General features: G+C 50.5%; 1 protein-coding gene across 6 annotated transcripts in view; it reads left to right on the forward strand.

Moving 5' to 3' along the window:
- Positions 1 to 15,774, forward strand: part of IQSEC1 (IQ motif and Sec7 domain ArfGEF 1) — a 69,900-nt gene that overhangs the window by 36,891 nt on the left and 17,235 nt on the right. Inside the window, exon 1 of one of the 6 annotated variants that reach the window (XM_053468597.1) lies at positions 7,486 to 7,741. The exons of the other annotated variants lie outside the window; for them this stretch is intronic. Within the exon in view, the coding sequence (XP_053324572.1) occupies positions 7,671 to 7,741 (71 nt within the window). The 5' untranslated portion in view covers positions 7,486 to 7,670. Of the gene's footprint in view, positions 1 to 7,485; positions 7,742 to 15,774 lie in introns of those variants that run through there. 6 annotated transcript variants of the gene reach the window in all.

The following is a 15,774-nucleotide window of genomic DNA, read 5'->3' on the forward strand; positions in this document are numbered from 1 at the left end:
AAAAGAGTTTAAAAAAAAACTCTAAGACATATCAAAACATTTTAAACCATAAAAAAGCCAAGGAGATGCAGCGAAAGAAGGATGTCCCAAGACCCAGCATAACCTACGTTTCCAGTATCTGTATTCTTTTTTCCCATTTTATGGATTTAGTTAAGCTAAAACCATCGAAATGAGGTTTTAGTATTTGTGCCGTGTGACTAGTCCTCTCTGGGCCTCGCATATCACATTGACATCGTTTGGGTCGTAGCAGCAAACTCTTCTCCCAAATCCATATGTACAGGACGGTGTCATTGGGGATTGTTTTGGCTGCAGCAGCTGCTGCCTCGGTGTCAGGGACACTTGGGGACAACAAGGACACCGACAACAGATCAGTGAATAGAATGAGGCTGGCATGTGAGAGGTTAACTGGAAATGTGATAACTTCTATACATGTGACAAAGCGTAAACAGTGTGCGAGGACGGGCCCCTAGGGAGCTAGATGGATACCATACCAGCTGCGGCCCCTAATAACCCTCCTACCGGGGAGAAGCAAGCATTTACACCTAAAGACCATGCGTGTGCTGTGTGTGACCTATCCCTGAAAGCAGCAGAACCCCAAAAGCTAACACTCAGTACTTGCTGCAGATGCAGAGCTGGGAGATGCCAGCGTGTAAAATTTCTTTAGTAAATGCGATCAAGAAGCTGAATTACTGTAGCGGTTACAGTCCAGCGTCAGTCCTAAGCCCTTTAAGGTTGCCCATTCTCACCACGTAATGAGTGGGTCTGCGAGCGAGGAGAGAGACGCGGGAAACGTGGGACATGCATTGGGGTCCTCAGCTGTACACGATTAACTAACGAGCGCTTCATTACATCATTAAAGGGTCATGCTGCAAAGAAAAAAACAAGGCAAATTCTAGGCCAGTGAATGTGCCTCGGATAGTAGGAATCACAGTCCTTTTTTAAGGTTTTGGCCTCTAATAGAGACAGCTGGGGTGGCTGTTAGCTTTAATCAGACTGGAATATGGGGGAGGGTTAACTAGCGTAACAATGACTGGGAAGGGAAGAACACTCACTGTCTGGGGGAATATGAATGAGAGAGTCTAAAGCATGCACCACTTTATGTTGGGGGTGCTGACACGGTTCACTGTGTGCTGGAGCGCTTTATTATTATCTTTATTTATATGGCGCCAACAATTCCCACAGCGCTTCTTTCAGTCCTTACATTCAAAGGGTCTGACAGAACTAGAACTGACGGACCAAGACAGACCGATACATTAGATATCGGACCTCCTCGTGAGCTACACTATATGGCCAAAGGTATTGGGACTCTTGACCATTCCAACAACAAGGACTTTGATGACATCACATTCTAAATACAGAGACATTAATATGAAGTCATAATGGCTTCCGCTCTTCTGGGAAGGTTTGTTTGTCAGGTCAGGCGCTGATGTTGGAAGAGACGTCCGTCTCGCAATCTCCATTCCAGTTCATCTTGATGGAGTTGAGGTTGGGGCTCCGTGAAGCCGGCCAGGTTCTTCCATCCCAGACTCTTCCAGCCGTGTCTTTATGGAGCTCACTTTGTGCGCGGGCCCCGTCACTGCCCCCTTCAGCTCTCCGTACAGAACGCCAACCCCAGCGAACAGCTTTGGAATGAACAAGAACGGAGATTGTGAGCCGGGTGTCTCGTCAAACATCAACGCCTGACCTCACAAACGCTCTACTGGGTGAAGGGGCAAAAACCCCACAGAAACTCCCCAACATCTTAGGAACCCCTGAAAAGAGATCTCAGACGGGAGACAGCAGACGGGCGAACCCCGCTCCATATTCCACTCACACAACGAATCCCGCTCCGTATTCCACTCACACAACCAGCCCCGCTCCGTATACCACTCACACAACGAACCCCGCTCTGTATTCCACTCACACAACAAGCCCCGCTCCGTATACCACTCACACAACGAACCCCGCTCTGTATTCCACTCACACAACGATCCCCGCTCTGTATTCCACTCACACAACGATCCCCATTCCGTATTCCACACACAACGAGCTCCGATCCTTATTCCACACATACACAACGATCCCCGCTCCGTATTCCACTCACACAACGATCCCCGCTCCGTATTCCACACATACACAACGATCCCCGCTCCATATTCCACTCACACAACGATCCCCGCTCCGTATTCCACTCACACAACGAGCTCCGATCCTTATTCCACACTCAACGATCCCTGCTCCGTATTCCACTCACACAACGATCCCCGCTCCGTATTCCACTCACACAACGATCCCCGCTCCGTATTCCACTCACACAACGATCCCCACTCCGTATCCCACACACACAACGAGCTCCGATCCTTATTCCACACACACAACGATCCCCGCTCCGTATTCCACTCATACAACGATCCCTGCTCCGTATTCCACTCACACAACAAACCCCACTCCGTATTCCACTCACACAACGATCCCCGCTCCGTATTCCACTCACACAACGATCCCCACTCTGTATTCCACACACACAACGAGCTCCAGTCCTTATTCCACACACACAACGATCCCCGCTCCGTATTCCACTCACACAACGATCCCCGCTCCGTATTCCACTCACACAACAAACCCTGCTCCGTATTCCACTCACACAACGATCCCCGCTCCGTATTCCACTCACACAACGATCCCCACTCTGTATTCCACACACACAACGAGCTCCAGTCCTTATTCCACACACACAACGATCCCCGCTCCGTATTCCACTCACACAACAAGCCCCGCTCCGTATTCCACACACACAACAATCCCCGCTCCGTATTCCACTCACACAACAAGCCCCGCTCCGTATTCCACACACACAACGATCCCTGCTCCGTATTCCACTCACACAACAATCCCCGCTCCGTATTCCACACACACAACGATCCCCGCTCCGTATTCCACTCACACAACGATCCCCGCTCCGTATTCCACACACACAACGATCCCCGCTCCGTATTCCACACACACAACAATCCCCGCTCCGTATTCCACTCACACAACAAGCCCCGCTCCGTATTCCACACACACAACGATCCCCGCTCCGTATTCCACTCACACAACGATCCCCGCTCCATATATTTTCTAAACTGAGAATCTTTTTTTGTATAAATCTGCACAGAGTATGAAAGGTTTGAAAACCAAATGTGTGGTTTGAGGGCCGCACAGCACTGAGAGGAATATAGGAAGGAAGAGATTGTATCCAGAGGCTCCAGGAACTCTGTGAGAACGAGATACTCTCCGACACCGAGCAGAGCGCGTGAGAAGCGGGTCACTTGTGCGCCACAGAAAGAAGTTTCCCAGAGAAATGGAACCGGCACACCTTACATTGATTTGACATTTTGGGCCGGTCGCTGCTCCCTGGGCCAGCCTGGGAATCTGGAAAAGTTATCAAAAGGTTTCATTCTGTAAATAAAATGTATGCTTAGGTTTAAAATAATGCTTTGTCTAAGTGGAACAGCACCTTTTAGGACTAGCTAGAATTTTATAGGGCATTTCTTTTTTTTGCTCAATTTCACGTGATCTTTCTAAATAAAGTGTTCGTAAGGAGACCATTTGTCACAAACGCCGAGAGGGCCCTATCAGTTATCTGACTGCCTCACAGGTGCCCCCCGTGGCACGATGCGGTACTGCGAAAGGACACGCTTACTAACGTCCTCCTGATGAGGCATTTCTGGAAAATGCTGAATAGCTCGTAAAAGCCTACATGAGATGCGTTTCATGAAATACTCATCCATGCCAGGGTTTCAAATGACACAGAAAATGCCAAAAAAACGCTTAAGAGTGAATTTACAGAATTTGTCTGTTTCCTAAACGAGCAGCATTAATCTGTCTGAAAATAGGAAGAATTTACCCAGTAATGTGACAAACCTCTATGCACCACAGGCATTGAACTGTGTGACAGAGTGCATGCGCAGCCCACGTGCAGGAGGAAAATATATCAGGCAGGGCATTATATGTGCGCATGTCCACAATGTTTAATAGAACCCTGCCCCGAGCCTGATACCTAGTATCCTGGCATTATAAAAGACATGATACTGCGGACGGAGGCAACATGGCTGCAGCATGCCCTACGAGTGAACATGGAGAAAGAATGTGTGACTCGGGAGTTAGAGTATTATGATGAGGATGATGATGGAGACGGTGGAGATGATGATGGAGATGGAGACGTTGGAGATGATGATGGAGATGATTATGTAGATGGAGACGTTGGAGATGATGATGGAAATGATGATGGAGACGGTGGAGATGATGGAGATGATTATGTAGATGGAGACGTTGGAGATGATGATGGAAATGATGATGGAGACGGTGGAGATGATGGAGATGATTATGTAGATGGAGACGTTGGAGATGATGATGGAAATGATGATGGAGACGGTGGAGATGATGATGATGGAGACGTTGGAGATGATGATGGAGACATTGGAGATGATGATGATGATGGAGATGGTGGAGAGGATGATGATGATGATGGAGACGGTATACCGGCTGCTGTTTGGTTAATAATCCCATTATTTGCCATGGTTCTGGTGGATGGGTCTCTTTATAGACATTTGGGATGCAGCAAATTGCTTAATTCTCTTAATTCCAGCTTTGTGGTGAAGCAAAGACTAATTTCCTTCTGTCCGGTCACATGTCGCATCATCCGTTACATGCACTTCAGCCTAAGCCCTACGACTTGTGAGGCTGCGAGGGCCGGCGACCTTGTGCCTGCAGTCACCGTAGTGATGGGGAATTACTCTGGATATTGAGAGTAAGATGAGGCGGATGTTCAGCCCATCACTTGGGCGTTAGGTAAATGTGCTGATTAGTGCACTATGGTGAATCCGTCACTCCTCACTGACCTCCGCTGCATCCTCCGTCACAAGGAGAAAGCTTAGTGAATATCCACAGCAGAGGGACACGGGGAAGACGGGCGGCCGGATCATTCCGTCCTTCACACCGATGGAGTGAAAGGTAGGCGATGCGGGACGTTCCTGCCGCAGGAGCAGTCCGTGAAGACAATGATTTCATACGGCAGTGTCTGCAACGCCTCGGTGACTGCACGATGTGGAGGCGCCGGAGATCGCTGTGTCTGCATGCGGTATAATAGCTACCCTTTAACTGCCATCACCAATATTACAGGATCTATACATACTCTGCTATATAGGGGAATGTTACAGGATCTATACATACTCTGCTATATAGGGGAATGTTACAGGATCTATACATACGCTGCCATATTGGGGAATGTTACAGGATCTATACATACGCTGCCATATAGGGGAATGTTACAGGATCTATCCATACTTTGCTATATAGGGGAATGTTACAGGATCTATACATACGCTGCCATATAGGGGAATGTTACAGGATCTATACATACGCTGCCATATAGGGGAATGTTACAGGATCTATACATACGCTGCTATATAGGGGAATGTTACAGGATCTATACATACTCTGCTATATAGGGGAATGTTACAGGATCTATACATACTCTGCTATATAGGGGAATGTTACAGGATCTATACATACTCTGCTATATAGGGGAATGTTACAGGATCTATACATACACTGCTATATTGGGAAATGTTACAGGATCTATACATACTCTGCTATATAGGGGAATGTTACAGGATCTATACATACACTGCTATATTGGGAAATGTTACAGGATCTATACATACGCTGCTATATAGGGAAATCCAACTGCGCTCCCAGTATACAGCACCCATCACTCCCAGTACACACTGCGCTCCCAGTATACAGCACCCATCACTCCCAGTACACACTGTGCTCCCAGTATACAGCGCCCCTCACTCCCAGTACACACTGTGCTCCCAGTATACAGCGCCCCTCACTCCCAGTACACACTGTGCTGCCAGTATACAGCGCCCCTCACTCCCAGTACATACTGTGCTCCCAGTATACAGCGCTCCTTACTCCCGGTACACACTGTGCTCCCAGTATACAGCGCCCCTCACTCCCGGTACACACTGTGCTGCAAGTATACAGCGCCCCTCACTCCCAGTACATACTGTGCTCCCAGTATACAGCGCCCCTCACTCCCCGTACACACTGTGCTGCCAGTATACAGCGCCCCTCACTCCCAGTACACACTGTGCTCCCAGTATACAGTGCCCCTCACTCCCCGTACACACTGTGCTGCCAGTATACAGCGCCCCTCACTCCCGGTACACACTGTGCTCCCAGTATACAGTGCCCCTCACTCCCGGTACACACTGTGCTCCCAGTATACAGTGCCCCTCACTCCCGGTACACACTGTGCTCCCAGTATACAGCGCCCCTCACTCCCCGTACACACTGTGCTCCCAGTATACAGTGCCCCTCACTCCCGGTACACACTGTGCTCCCAGTATACAGCGCCCCTCACTCCCCGTACACACTGTGCTGCCAGTATACAGTGCCCCTCACTCCCCGTACATACTGTGCTCCCAGTATACAGCGCCCCTCACTCCCCGTACACACTGTGCTCCCAGTATACAGCGCCCCTCACTCCCCGTACACACTGTGCTCCCAGTATACAGCGCCCCTCACTCCCCGTACATACTGTGCTCCCAGTATACAGCGCTCCTTACTCCCGGTACACACTGTGCTCCCAGTATACAGCGCCCCTCACTCCCGGTACATACTGTGCTCCCAGTATACAGCGCCCCTCACTCCCCGTACACACTGTGCTGCCAGTATACAGCGCCCCTCACTCCCAGTACACACTGTGCTCCCAGTATACAGCGCTCCTTACTCCCGGTACACACTGTGCTCCCAGTATACAGCGCCCCTCACTCCCGGTACACACTGTGCTGCCAGTATACAGCGCCCCTCACTCCCCGTACACACTGTGCTCCCAGTATACAGCGCCCCTCACTCCCGGTACACACTGTGCTCCCAGTATACAGCGCCCCTCACTCCCCGTACACACTGTGCTCCCAGTATACAGCGCCCCTCACTCCCGGTACACACTGTGCTGCCAGTATACAGCACCCCTCACTCCCCGTACACACTGTGCTGCCAGTATACAGCGCCCCTCACTCCCAGTACATACTGTGCTCCCAGTATACAGCGCCCCTCACTCCCGGTACACACTGTGCTCCCAGTATACAGCGCCCCTCACTCCCGGTACACACTGTGCTCCCAGTATACAGCGCCCCTCGCTCCCAGTATGGATGCTCTCGTATAGAATGCTCTGCAGAGAGAGGCAGGTACCAACTGTCATTAGAACAATAATGGGGTTTATTTCCCCGTTTAATTTATAAAGTCGTTTCCTGCTGTTTCTATACACATTATCGGGGCTTTTAGGGCTGTAGAACCCTGCGATACCCTCATACCCAGCAAACATTCTGACCTCCTAGAAAAGAGGGGCATCAGGGGAGTGAGGGGTACAAAAAGGACTTTCCTTCTGTAAAAGGGACACTTGGGAGGTATGCTGTGATGTTACTTCCTGTTCCTTCCCTGAGAAAACAAAACTGGAGGCCAACAAATGGGATCTGTGACATCCAATCCGTCCCTCCCCCTCCCGGCCCGGATCCCAGCCCTGCAGCCATTCATCCCGTCCTCCGCTCCTGGGCTGGTGCTGAGGGGGGCAGCTGGGGTGCAGGATGGTGGGGCGCTGGGTAGTGGGGCCCCTGCTGTGCTGAGAGTGCCCCCCCTACATGTCAGCCATGTGGTGTCTGCAATGTCACTCAGACAGGAGTCAGTCTCTGCTGGAGCTGGAGCCGGAGAGGTGAGCCCCGGAGGACTGAGAGCGCCCGCTATATACTATGCCGTGTGAGAGAGCGCCCGCTATATACTATGCCGTGTGAGAGAGCGCCCGCTATATACTATGCCGTGTGAGAGAGCGCCCGTTATATACTATGCCGTGTGAGAGAGCGCCCGCTATATATACTATGCTGTGTGAGAGAGCGCCCGCTATATACTATGCCGTGTGAGAGAGCGCCCGCTATATACTATGCCGTGTGAGAGAGCGCCCGCTATATACTATGCCGTGTGAGAGAGCGCCCGCTATATACTATGCCGTGTGAGAGAGCGCCCGCTATATATACTATGCCGTGTGAGAGAGCGCCCGCTATATATACTATGCTGTGTGAGAGAGCGCCCGCTGTATATACTATGCCGTGTGAGAGAGCGCCCGCTATATACTATGCCGTGTGAGAGAGCGCCCGCTATATACTATGCCGTGTGAGAGAGCGCCCGCTATATACTATGCCGTGTGAGAGAGCGCCCGCTATATACTATGCCGTGTGAGAGAGCGCCCGCTATATACTATGCCGTGTGAGAGAGCGCCCGCTATATATACTATGCCGTGTGAGAGAGCGCCCGCTATATATACTATGCTGTGTGAGAGAGCGCCCGCTGTATATACTATGCCGTGTGAGAGAGCGCCCGCTATATACTATGCTGTGTGAGAGAGCGCCCGCTATATATACTATGCTGTGTGAGAGAGCGCCCGCTGTATATACTATGCCGTGTGAGAGAGCGCCCGCTATATACTATGCCGTGTGAGAGAGCGCTCGCTATATACTATGCCGTGTGAGAGAGCGCCCGTTATATACTATGCCGTCTGAGAGAGCGCCCGCTATATATACCATGCCGTGTGAGAGAGCACCCGCTATATACTATGCCGTCTGAGAGAGCGCCCGCTATATACTATGCCGTCTGAGAGAGCACCCGCTTTATACTATGCCATCTGAGAGAGCACCCGCTATATACTATGCCGTCTGAGAGAGCACCCGCTATATACTATGCCGTCTGAGAGAGCACCCGCTATATACTATGCCGTCTGAGAGAGCGCTCGCTATATACTATGCCGTCTGAGAGAGCGCTCGCTATATACTATGCCGTCTGAGAGAGCACCCGCTATATATACTATGCCGTCTGAGAGCGCCCGCTACATATACTATTACTATGCCGTCTGAGAGAGGGCCCGTTATATATACTATTACTATGCCGTCTGAGAGAGTGCCCGCTATATATACTATTCCGTCTGAGAGAGCGCCTCCTATATACTATGCCGTGTGAGAGAGTGCCCGCTATATATACTATTCCGTCTGAGAGAGCGCCCGCTATATACTATGCTGTGTGAGAGAGCGCCCGTTATATACTATGCCGTGTGAGAGAGCGCCCACTATATATACTATGCAGTGTGAGAGCGCCCGCTATATATACTATGCGTCTGAGAGCGCCTGCTATATATACTATGCCGTGTGAGAGAGTGCAGGCTGTATATACTATGCCGTGTGAGAGAGCGACCGCTGTATATACTATGCCGTCTGAGAGAGCGCCCGCTATATACTATGCCGTCTGAGAGAGTGCCCGCTATATACTATGCCGTCTGAGAGAGCGCCCGCTATATACTATGCCGTCTGAGAGAGCGCCCGCTATATACTATGCCGTCTGAGAGAGCGCCCGCTATATACTATGCCGTCTGAGAGAGCGCCCGCTATATACTATGCTGTGTGGGAGAGCGCTCGCTATATATACTATGCCGTCTGAGAGCCCCCGCTGTATATACTATGCCTTATGAGAGAGTGCCCGCTATATATACTATGCCGTCTGAGAGAGCGCCCGCTATATACTATGCCGTGTGAGAGAGTGCCTGCTATATACTATGCTGTCTGAGAGAGTGCCCGCTGTATATTCTATGCCGTCTGAGAGAGCGCCCGCTATATACTATGCCGTGTGAGAGAGTGCCTGCTATATATACTATGCTGTCTGAGAGAGCGCCCGCTATATATACTATGCCTTCTGAGAGAGCGCCCGCTATATATACAATGCCGTCTGAGAGAGCGCCCTCAATATATACTATGCCGTCTGAGAGAGCGCCCGCTATATATACTATGCCATGTGAGAGAGCGCCCGCTATATATACTATGCCATGTGAGAGAGCGCCCGCTATATACTATGCTGTGTGAGAGAGCGCTCGCTATATACTATGCCATGTGAGAGAGCGCCCGCTATATATACTATGCCGTGTGAGAGAGTGCACGCTATATATACTATGCCGTCTGAGAGAGCGCCCGCTATATATACTGTGCCGTCGGAGAGAGCGCCTGCTATATATACTATGCCGTGTGAGAGAGTGCACGCTGTATACTATGCCATCTGAGAGAGTGCACGCTATATACTATGCCGTCTGAGAGAGTGCACGCTGTATACTATGCCATCTGAGAGAGTGCACGCTATATACTATGCCGTCTGAGAGAGTGCGCGCTATATACTATGCCGTCAGAGAGAGCGCACGCTATATATACTATGCCGTGTGAGAGAGCGCACGTTGTATATACTATGCCGTCTGAGAGAGCGCCCGCTATATATACTATGCCGTGTGAGAGAGCGCCCGCTATATATACTATGCCGTCTGAGAGCCCCCGCTGTATATACTATGCCGTGTGAGAGAGTGCCCGCTGTATATACTATGCCGTGTGAGAGAGTGCCCGCTGTATATACTATGCCGTGTGAGAGAGTGCCCGCTGTATATACTATGCCGTGTGAGAGAGTGCCCGCTGTATATACTATGCCGTGTGAGAGAGTGCCGGCTGTATATACAATGCCGTCTGACAGAGCGTGCTAACGACTGTGTAGGAATTATTGTTCCCTGAGGGCTGTGTGGGATCTGAGGTACTCTGCCCACTTTGTAGGATTTGGGGTTCCCTGCTGTGTTTGTTGTTCAGGATTTCCTTCCTGGTTTTTGTGCCGTTTACGATCCGGGCTCCCCCGCGGTGGGTACGATCCGGGGCTCCCCGATGGCCGCGGTGGGTACGATCCGGGGCTCCCCGATGGCCGTGGTGGGTACGATCCGGGCTCCCCCGTGGTGGGTACGATCCGGGCTCCCCCGCGGTGGGTACGATCCGGGCTCCCCCGCGGTGGGTACGATCCGGGGCTCCCCGATGGCCGCGGTGGGTAGGATCTGGGGCTCCCCAGCGGCCACGGTGGGTAGGATCCGGGGCCCCCCGACGGCCGTGGTGGGTAGGATTTCAGTTCCCGGCCATCTGCTGTGCAGTGGTCGGGGGGTCCCCTGTAGCTCGCCGCAAGCCTTATACGGAGCCCCCGGCTCTGGGGCCGCGAGCGCGTTATACGGAGTCCCCGGCTCTGGGGCCACAAGCGTTATACGGAGCCCCCTGCTCTGGGTCCGCGAGCGCGTTATACCCCGATTTCGGGGGTGAAATGCGTTGTCTGCTGAAACGTATATCGTGTTTTAAATGCACGTCAGTTCAATAAAGTCATTTCGGTTCACGGACATTCTAAGGCTGCTAAAGCTTCGGGGGGAAGCTGCCATATTGAGGGTCTTTGCTGACCCTGGGAATTCCTGTTGTCTTTGTTATTTCATAGGTCCCTTTTTAAATCCAGAGCGGCTTATGGTGGATAATGCTGCCATGCCAACGATTAGAACTAACTAGATTTAAAATGCAAGGGTTTGCACATCTGCCAAGACCCCCAGCTTTCCTGGCACAGTCCCTAGCTGTCACTTCCTGTGCCACCATCCTGCATGTTAACCCTATAATGCATTTACTAAGCATATGTTCTCTGACAGTGTGCTGTAGAGCGCGTGTTCTGTTTTCAGTATACCCATCGCATGTATCTATCTCGGAATCCTGTCGTTTCCTAAATCCTTCCCCTCCTTCCGTGATTCTCTCTCTCTGCTCCATCCTGCCCTTTGATCTCCGCTCTCCTCCATCCTGCCCCATATGTTGCTGAAAACACATTTGTTATGTATGGAAACAGAATGTCCTGCGCATGATGATGATGTCAGCAAATATAACACAAACTGAATCCATGGTTTCCCAGAAGTGCTCTGGACTGCGGGCTGCCAAGAGGGGCAGGGGGGCAATTACCCCCTAAGCTTCTCTGACTTAAACATTTTGGGCCACTGCCTGAACAATCTTTGTATGTTTTTTTGAAATTCCACGTACAGCCGCAGCATCGCGAGGATCTTATCCACGTGAATGCAGTGAATGGATCCTTTCTGTGGCTCTTTCATGGCTTTTCTATGCATTACACAAGGTACTTGTCTACTAAATGGTTTTTGGCTCCTTGACTGGACTTGCCCCCTTGGGTGAATGTTGCCGGCCTTCCCTGCTCAACGCCGAACAGTGTTGTGATGATTGTGTGATGCCGCTGTGTGACACTCATGGGGTTGGGGCTGAAAGTTTTATCCTTTGCTATAATTTATTTTCCCAAAACTGGAAAAGTAACTTTGTTAAATGTATCCAGGAATGTGCGTTGGGTAAAAGGCGCAGGACCCGATATGGTACAAGCCACGCGGGGCGAAGCCCTGATATTACCAAGGGTCTTTGCCACAATGCAGAAGTCACTGCGAGTGTCCCCCCGACCGGCCGTACTCAGGAGCTCCCCCTCGCCTGCTCTTTATAGGAACCAGGAAAGGGTGTGGCTGCTACAGGGGGCAGGACTAGTCCTGCAGAGAGGCGGAGCCAAGCCTAGTTAAACTTTAAAGGACTGAGTAAGTGGACGGGGGCCATGCAGAACCTGGACGGAGGGTCATGGCGTTTGAAGATACTAATCCGAGCCCTGAGGAGAACCCCGGGTGAAGTTCCCAGCTCTGCAGACGTTACAAAGCGGATGTTATCAGGGCTGACGGCCTCGTACTCCCCGAGTCATAGCAATGCTTCCTCTACAAGGCTAATACCGGACTAGACCAAAAATGTGACTGCTCCCCAAAATATCTCCCAAACCCTTCCCGGGGGACGGAGAAACTGGGGGTCACAGGGGTTATCAGTGGACAACCCAGAGCTCAGACTTGCCACGAAAGGCCAGTCGCTTCCCAATAGGAGGTGAATTGTGCGGAATAATCAACATATAACATCGCAATAGTCTGCATGGGAGATAATAATACAGAAGCCGGATCCGGCAGGATTTACGCATTCTCTCGCTCTCTCTCGCTCTCTCTCGCTCTCTCTCTCTCTCATGTTCTTTTTGGTAACCTGGAACAGGGGATAAGGGGCTTTAAGGTCCCCAGCCATTCGGAAACCTCTCACTATCCCCTGTTGGTCATCCTGGGACGGGGCCCTTCTTAACGCAAGGTGATTAAGATGCGCTTTAAATGAAGTCAGACGTGGAGGAAACTCTCGTGTCACATCAGAGACTTCCAGCAGATGCTGCCAACGAATTGCGTCCAAGATGTCAGCGGACATTTCTCCAGTGCGGTCTGGGAGGTTGCCATAGAAACCTGGGAATTAGGATGAGCTAGAAGCAGATCCCAGTGTATTTCGCCAATATTATATCACAAACGGGTTTCCTGAGTGAACGATGCATCGGTGACAGTGTCACAACTGACAGACGGGGCATAGAAGATGGGAAACCCCCTCACCCGGAGCCCATCAAGCCGCGCTGTGCCACGTACAGGGCGTGGGGTAATTACGTGGCACCAGTCTGTGGCCACCGTGTGAAGCACTTTGAGAATTTTTTTTTTTTTCTTGCGTTCATTGATTATTTTTTGGTCTTAGGGAAAACTATGGACTGATGCATTAGGCCAGGAGTGAGACACATTGATGAGCTTTCTGGTTTTGTGCTAAATCTGCAGAAATCCGTTAAACTAAGATAAAGGAAAGCTTTTCCAGAGCCCGGATGATGCTGGCAGGCGGTTATGATCGTTACTCTGCTTCGTGTTTGAGGGGATAGTGCAATGGTTTTAATTTAAGGTTCTTTTACTAAAACCATATGGTCCGGTTTAGCATTTGTTAAGCGCGGTGTTTCCAGGCGGAATCGAGTTCGTTTCTCAAAACCTTACAAATATTTTTATAGAAAGCACATTAATATATTCCTTCTCCACCTAATGTATCGGTTTGTTTATCTGTATTGCCAGAAGCGCTGCGTAAATTGTTGGCGCTAGATAAATAAGATATATAATAATAATAATAAAGGGGGGCTGCGCTCCCTCATTTCATTCACAAATAGTCGTAAGGATGTCTGTGGATTTGCTTCATTTCTTGGGGAATTTCTTTGGGAATTTGTGAAATTGTGTAGCGCCGGGGAGCCGATCTCATTTAATCTACATAACGGCGCACCTCGAAACGGGAGACGGAGCATCGCGGGGATCGCCTGGAAATACTCTCCCACTCCGAGAAACCCGATAACGCTTTGAGGGGCTTTTAAATCCCCCGGAACCCACTCTGCTGTTTGGTCGCCTGGTGGAGAAATTTCAGGACTGAGTTACTCCATCGACGTAACACATCTCAAAAAAAAGCACAGAAAATAAAGAACCAGCGGCCGTCCATCGCGGCCCAGCGGCCAGAAAGCCCAGCTTAATCCTGTCCCGGTCACCATCATAAAAAATGGTGAATAAAACGGAAGAAATGGGTTGGCCCCTTTATTATAAGGATGAGCGTCTGATGGGAAACCTGCTTCCTCTGCCGTTAAATCTATTAATCATGATGTCATAAGACGCTCTCCAAATTGCAAGCAGCTTTTAGGAAGGGCGGCCGTCCGCAGCCAAGCTTCTGGCCAGTCCTGTTTAAAATGGAAAAATAAATGTGATTGGAATCTGTTCCTAAAGAAGGATCTAAACCCGCTGGATCTCTTCCTGCCGCAGCTGACCTCGCAGGATTATTACTTTAAAGTCTTCGCTTCCCTCCATACAGAGTCTGCGGACTAAGTCCTTCGGATACGCGGATACAGAAATCGGCTATCGCCCCCCGGCTGACCCTTTATATTAATAGTAATAATAAGCATCCCACCCCAATATACTGGAAAAGTCTCCTTTGGAGAAAAACCACATGTGGAAAAATGACTTCTCCTCCTGGACTCTGGCCAGTTCTGTAACGCCCCCCCCCCGTCATGAATCCTGTTTTCAGTAGAAAAAACACATTTATCTAATTTCCCAGCAAATTCAGATGTTGTGAAATCTCTAAAATGTTTGCAACTTAAAGACCTGGCTCCATCATTCCTTGTGAGTAAAGAGGTCGCTGCGGTGTTCCTGACAAACAAAGCCCTCCTAACATACAAGGAGCCCCTAATTGTGGGCTGTTGGTGTCGCGCAGGGGCAGCTCTCCACCGGCTCGCACGTCTTCACCAGTTTTGAGTGAGTTTTACTCCCGATGATAACCGTTCGGCCGCAGCCAGCATCTCCTGGTGAGGCTTCAGGGATCGCCATATCTCCCAAAGCAGATCCCTGCGATCCCTCGGTCTGCGGGGCGCATACAGGCCGCCGTTATGGGGAGTCCTCCTCGCACAGCCATCCTGTAATGTGCCTTCAAACAGATCACCCCAAATGCCTCTCGTGGCCAAGTGTTTGTACAGAAGTCAGGGTAACGGCGATTTATCAGGGTAAATGAGTCTCCCACTTTGCGCTTTATTTGTTCTCGGCAGAGAGTCGTGAGAGTGTCGCACACGCAGGCCAGACGCGTCCTGCTCTTATTGGCGTTTGCCTTACATTTTTCTGTCGCATTTTACAAACGATCCACAAAGAGTTCTGTGTGCAAAAATGCGAATGAATGGCGCGATTCATTCTCCGCTGGGACAAACTGAAAACATTTCGCTGGGAGGTTGGATAAACACGGCACGGTGGAGCATGCGCCGTGCGCAGCCAGGGATGCGAGGAATGCCTAATGCATGCAGAGTACTGGGAACGGAACCGTTCTCTATGCGTGCAAAATGACTGCTTATTCCTCTCCAGGGGCCTGCATGTTGGCCCCCGACGGTTTGAGATCGGACCCCTCAGAATACGGAAGGACTTTTCTGTGTAGTTCTGAATTCCCCAATAAATGCAGATAAAACCTTTCTACAGACTTATAGGTAAGAGAG

The sequence above is a fragment of the Spea bombifrons genome, chromosome 6, assembly GCF_027358695.1.
Source record: "Spea bombifrons isolate aSpeBom1 chromosome 6, aSpeBom1.2.pri, whole genome shotgun sequence".
Taxonomy (NCBI): Eukaryota; Metazoa; Chordata; class Amphibia; order Anura; family Pelobatidae; genus Spea; species Spea bombifrons.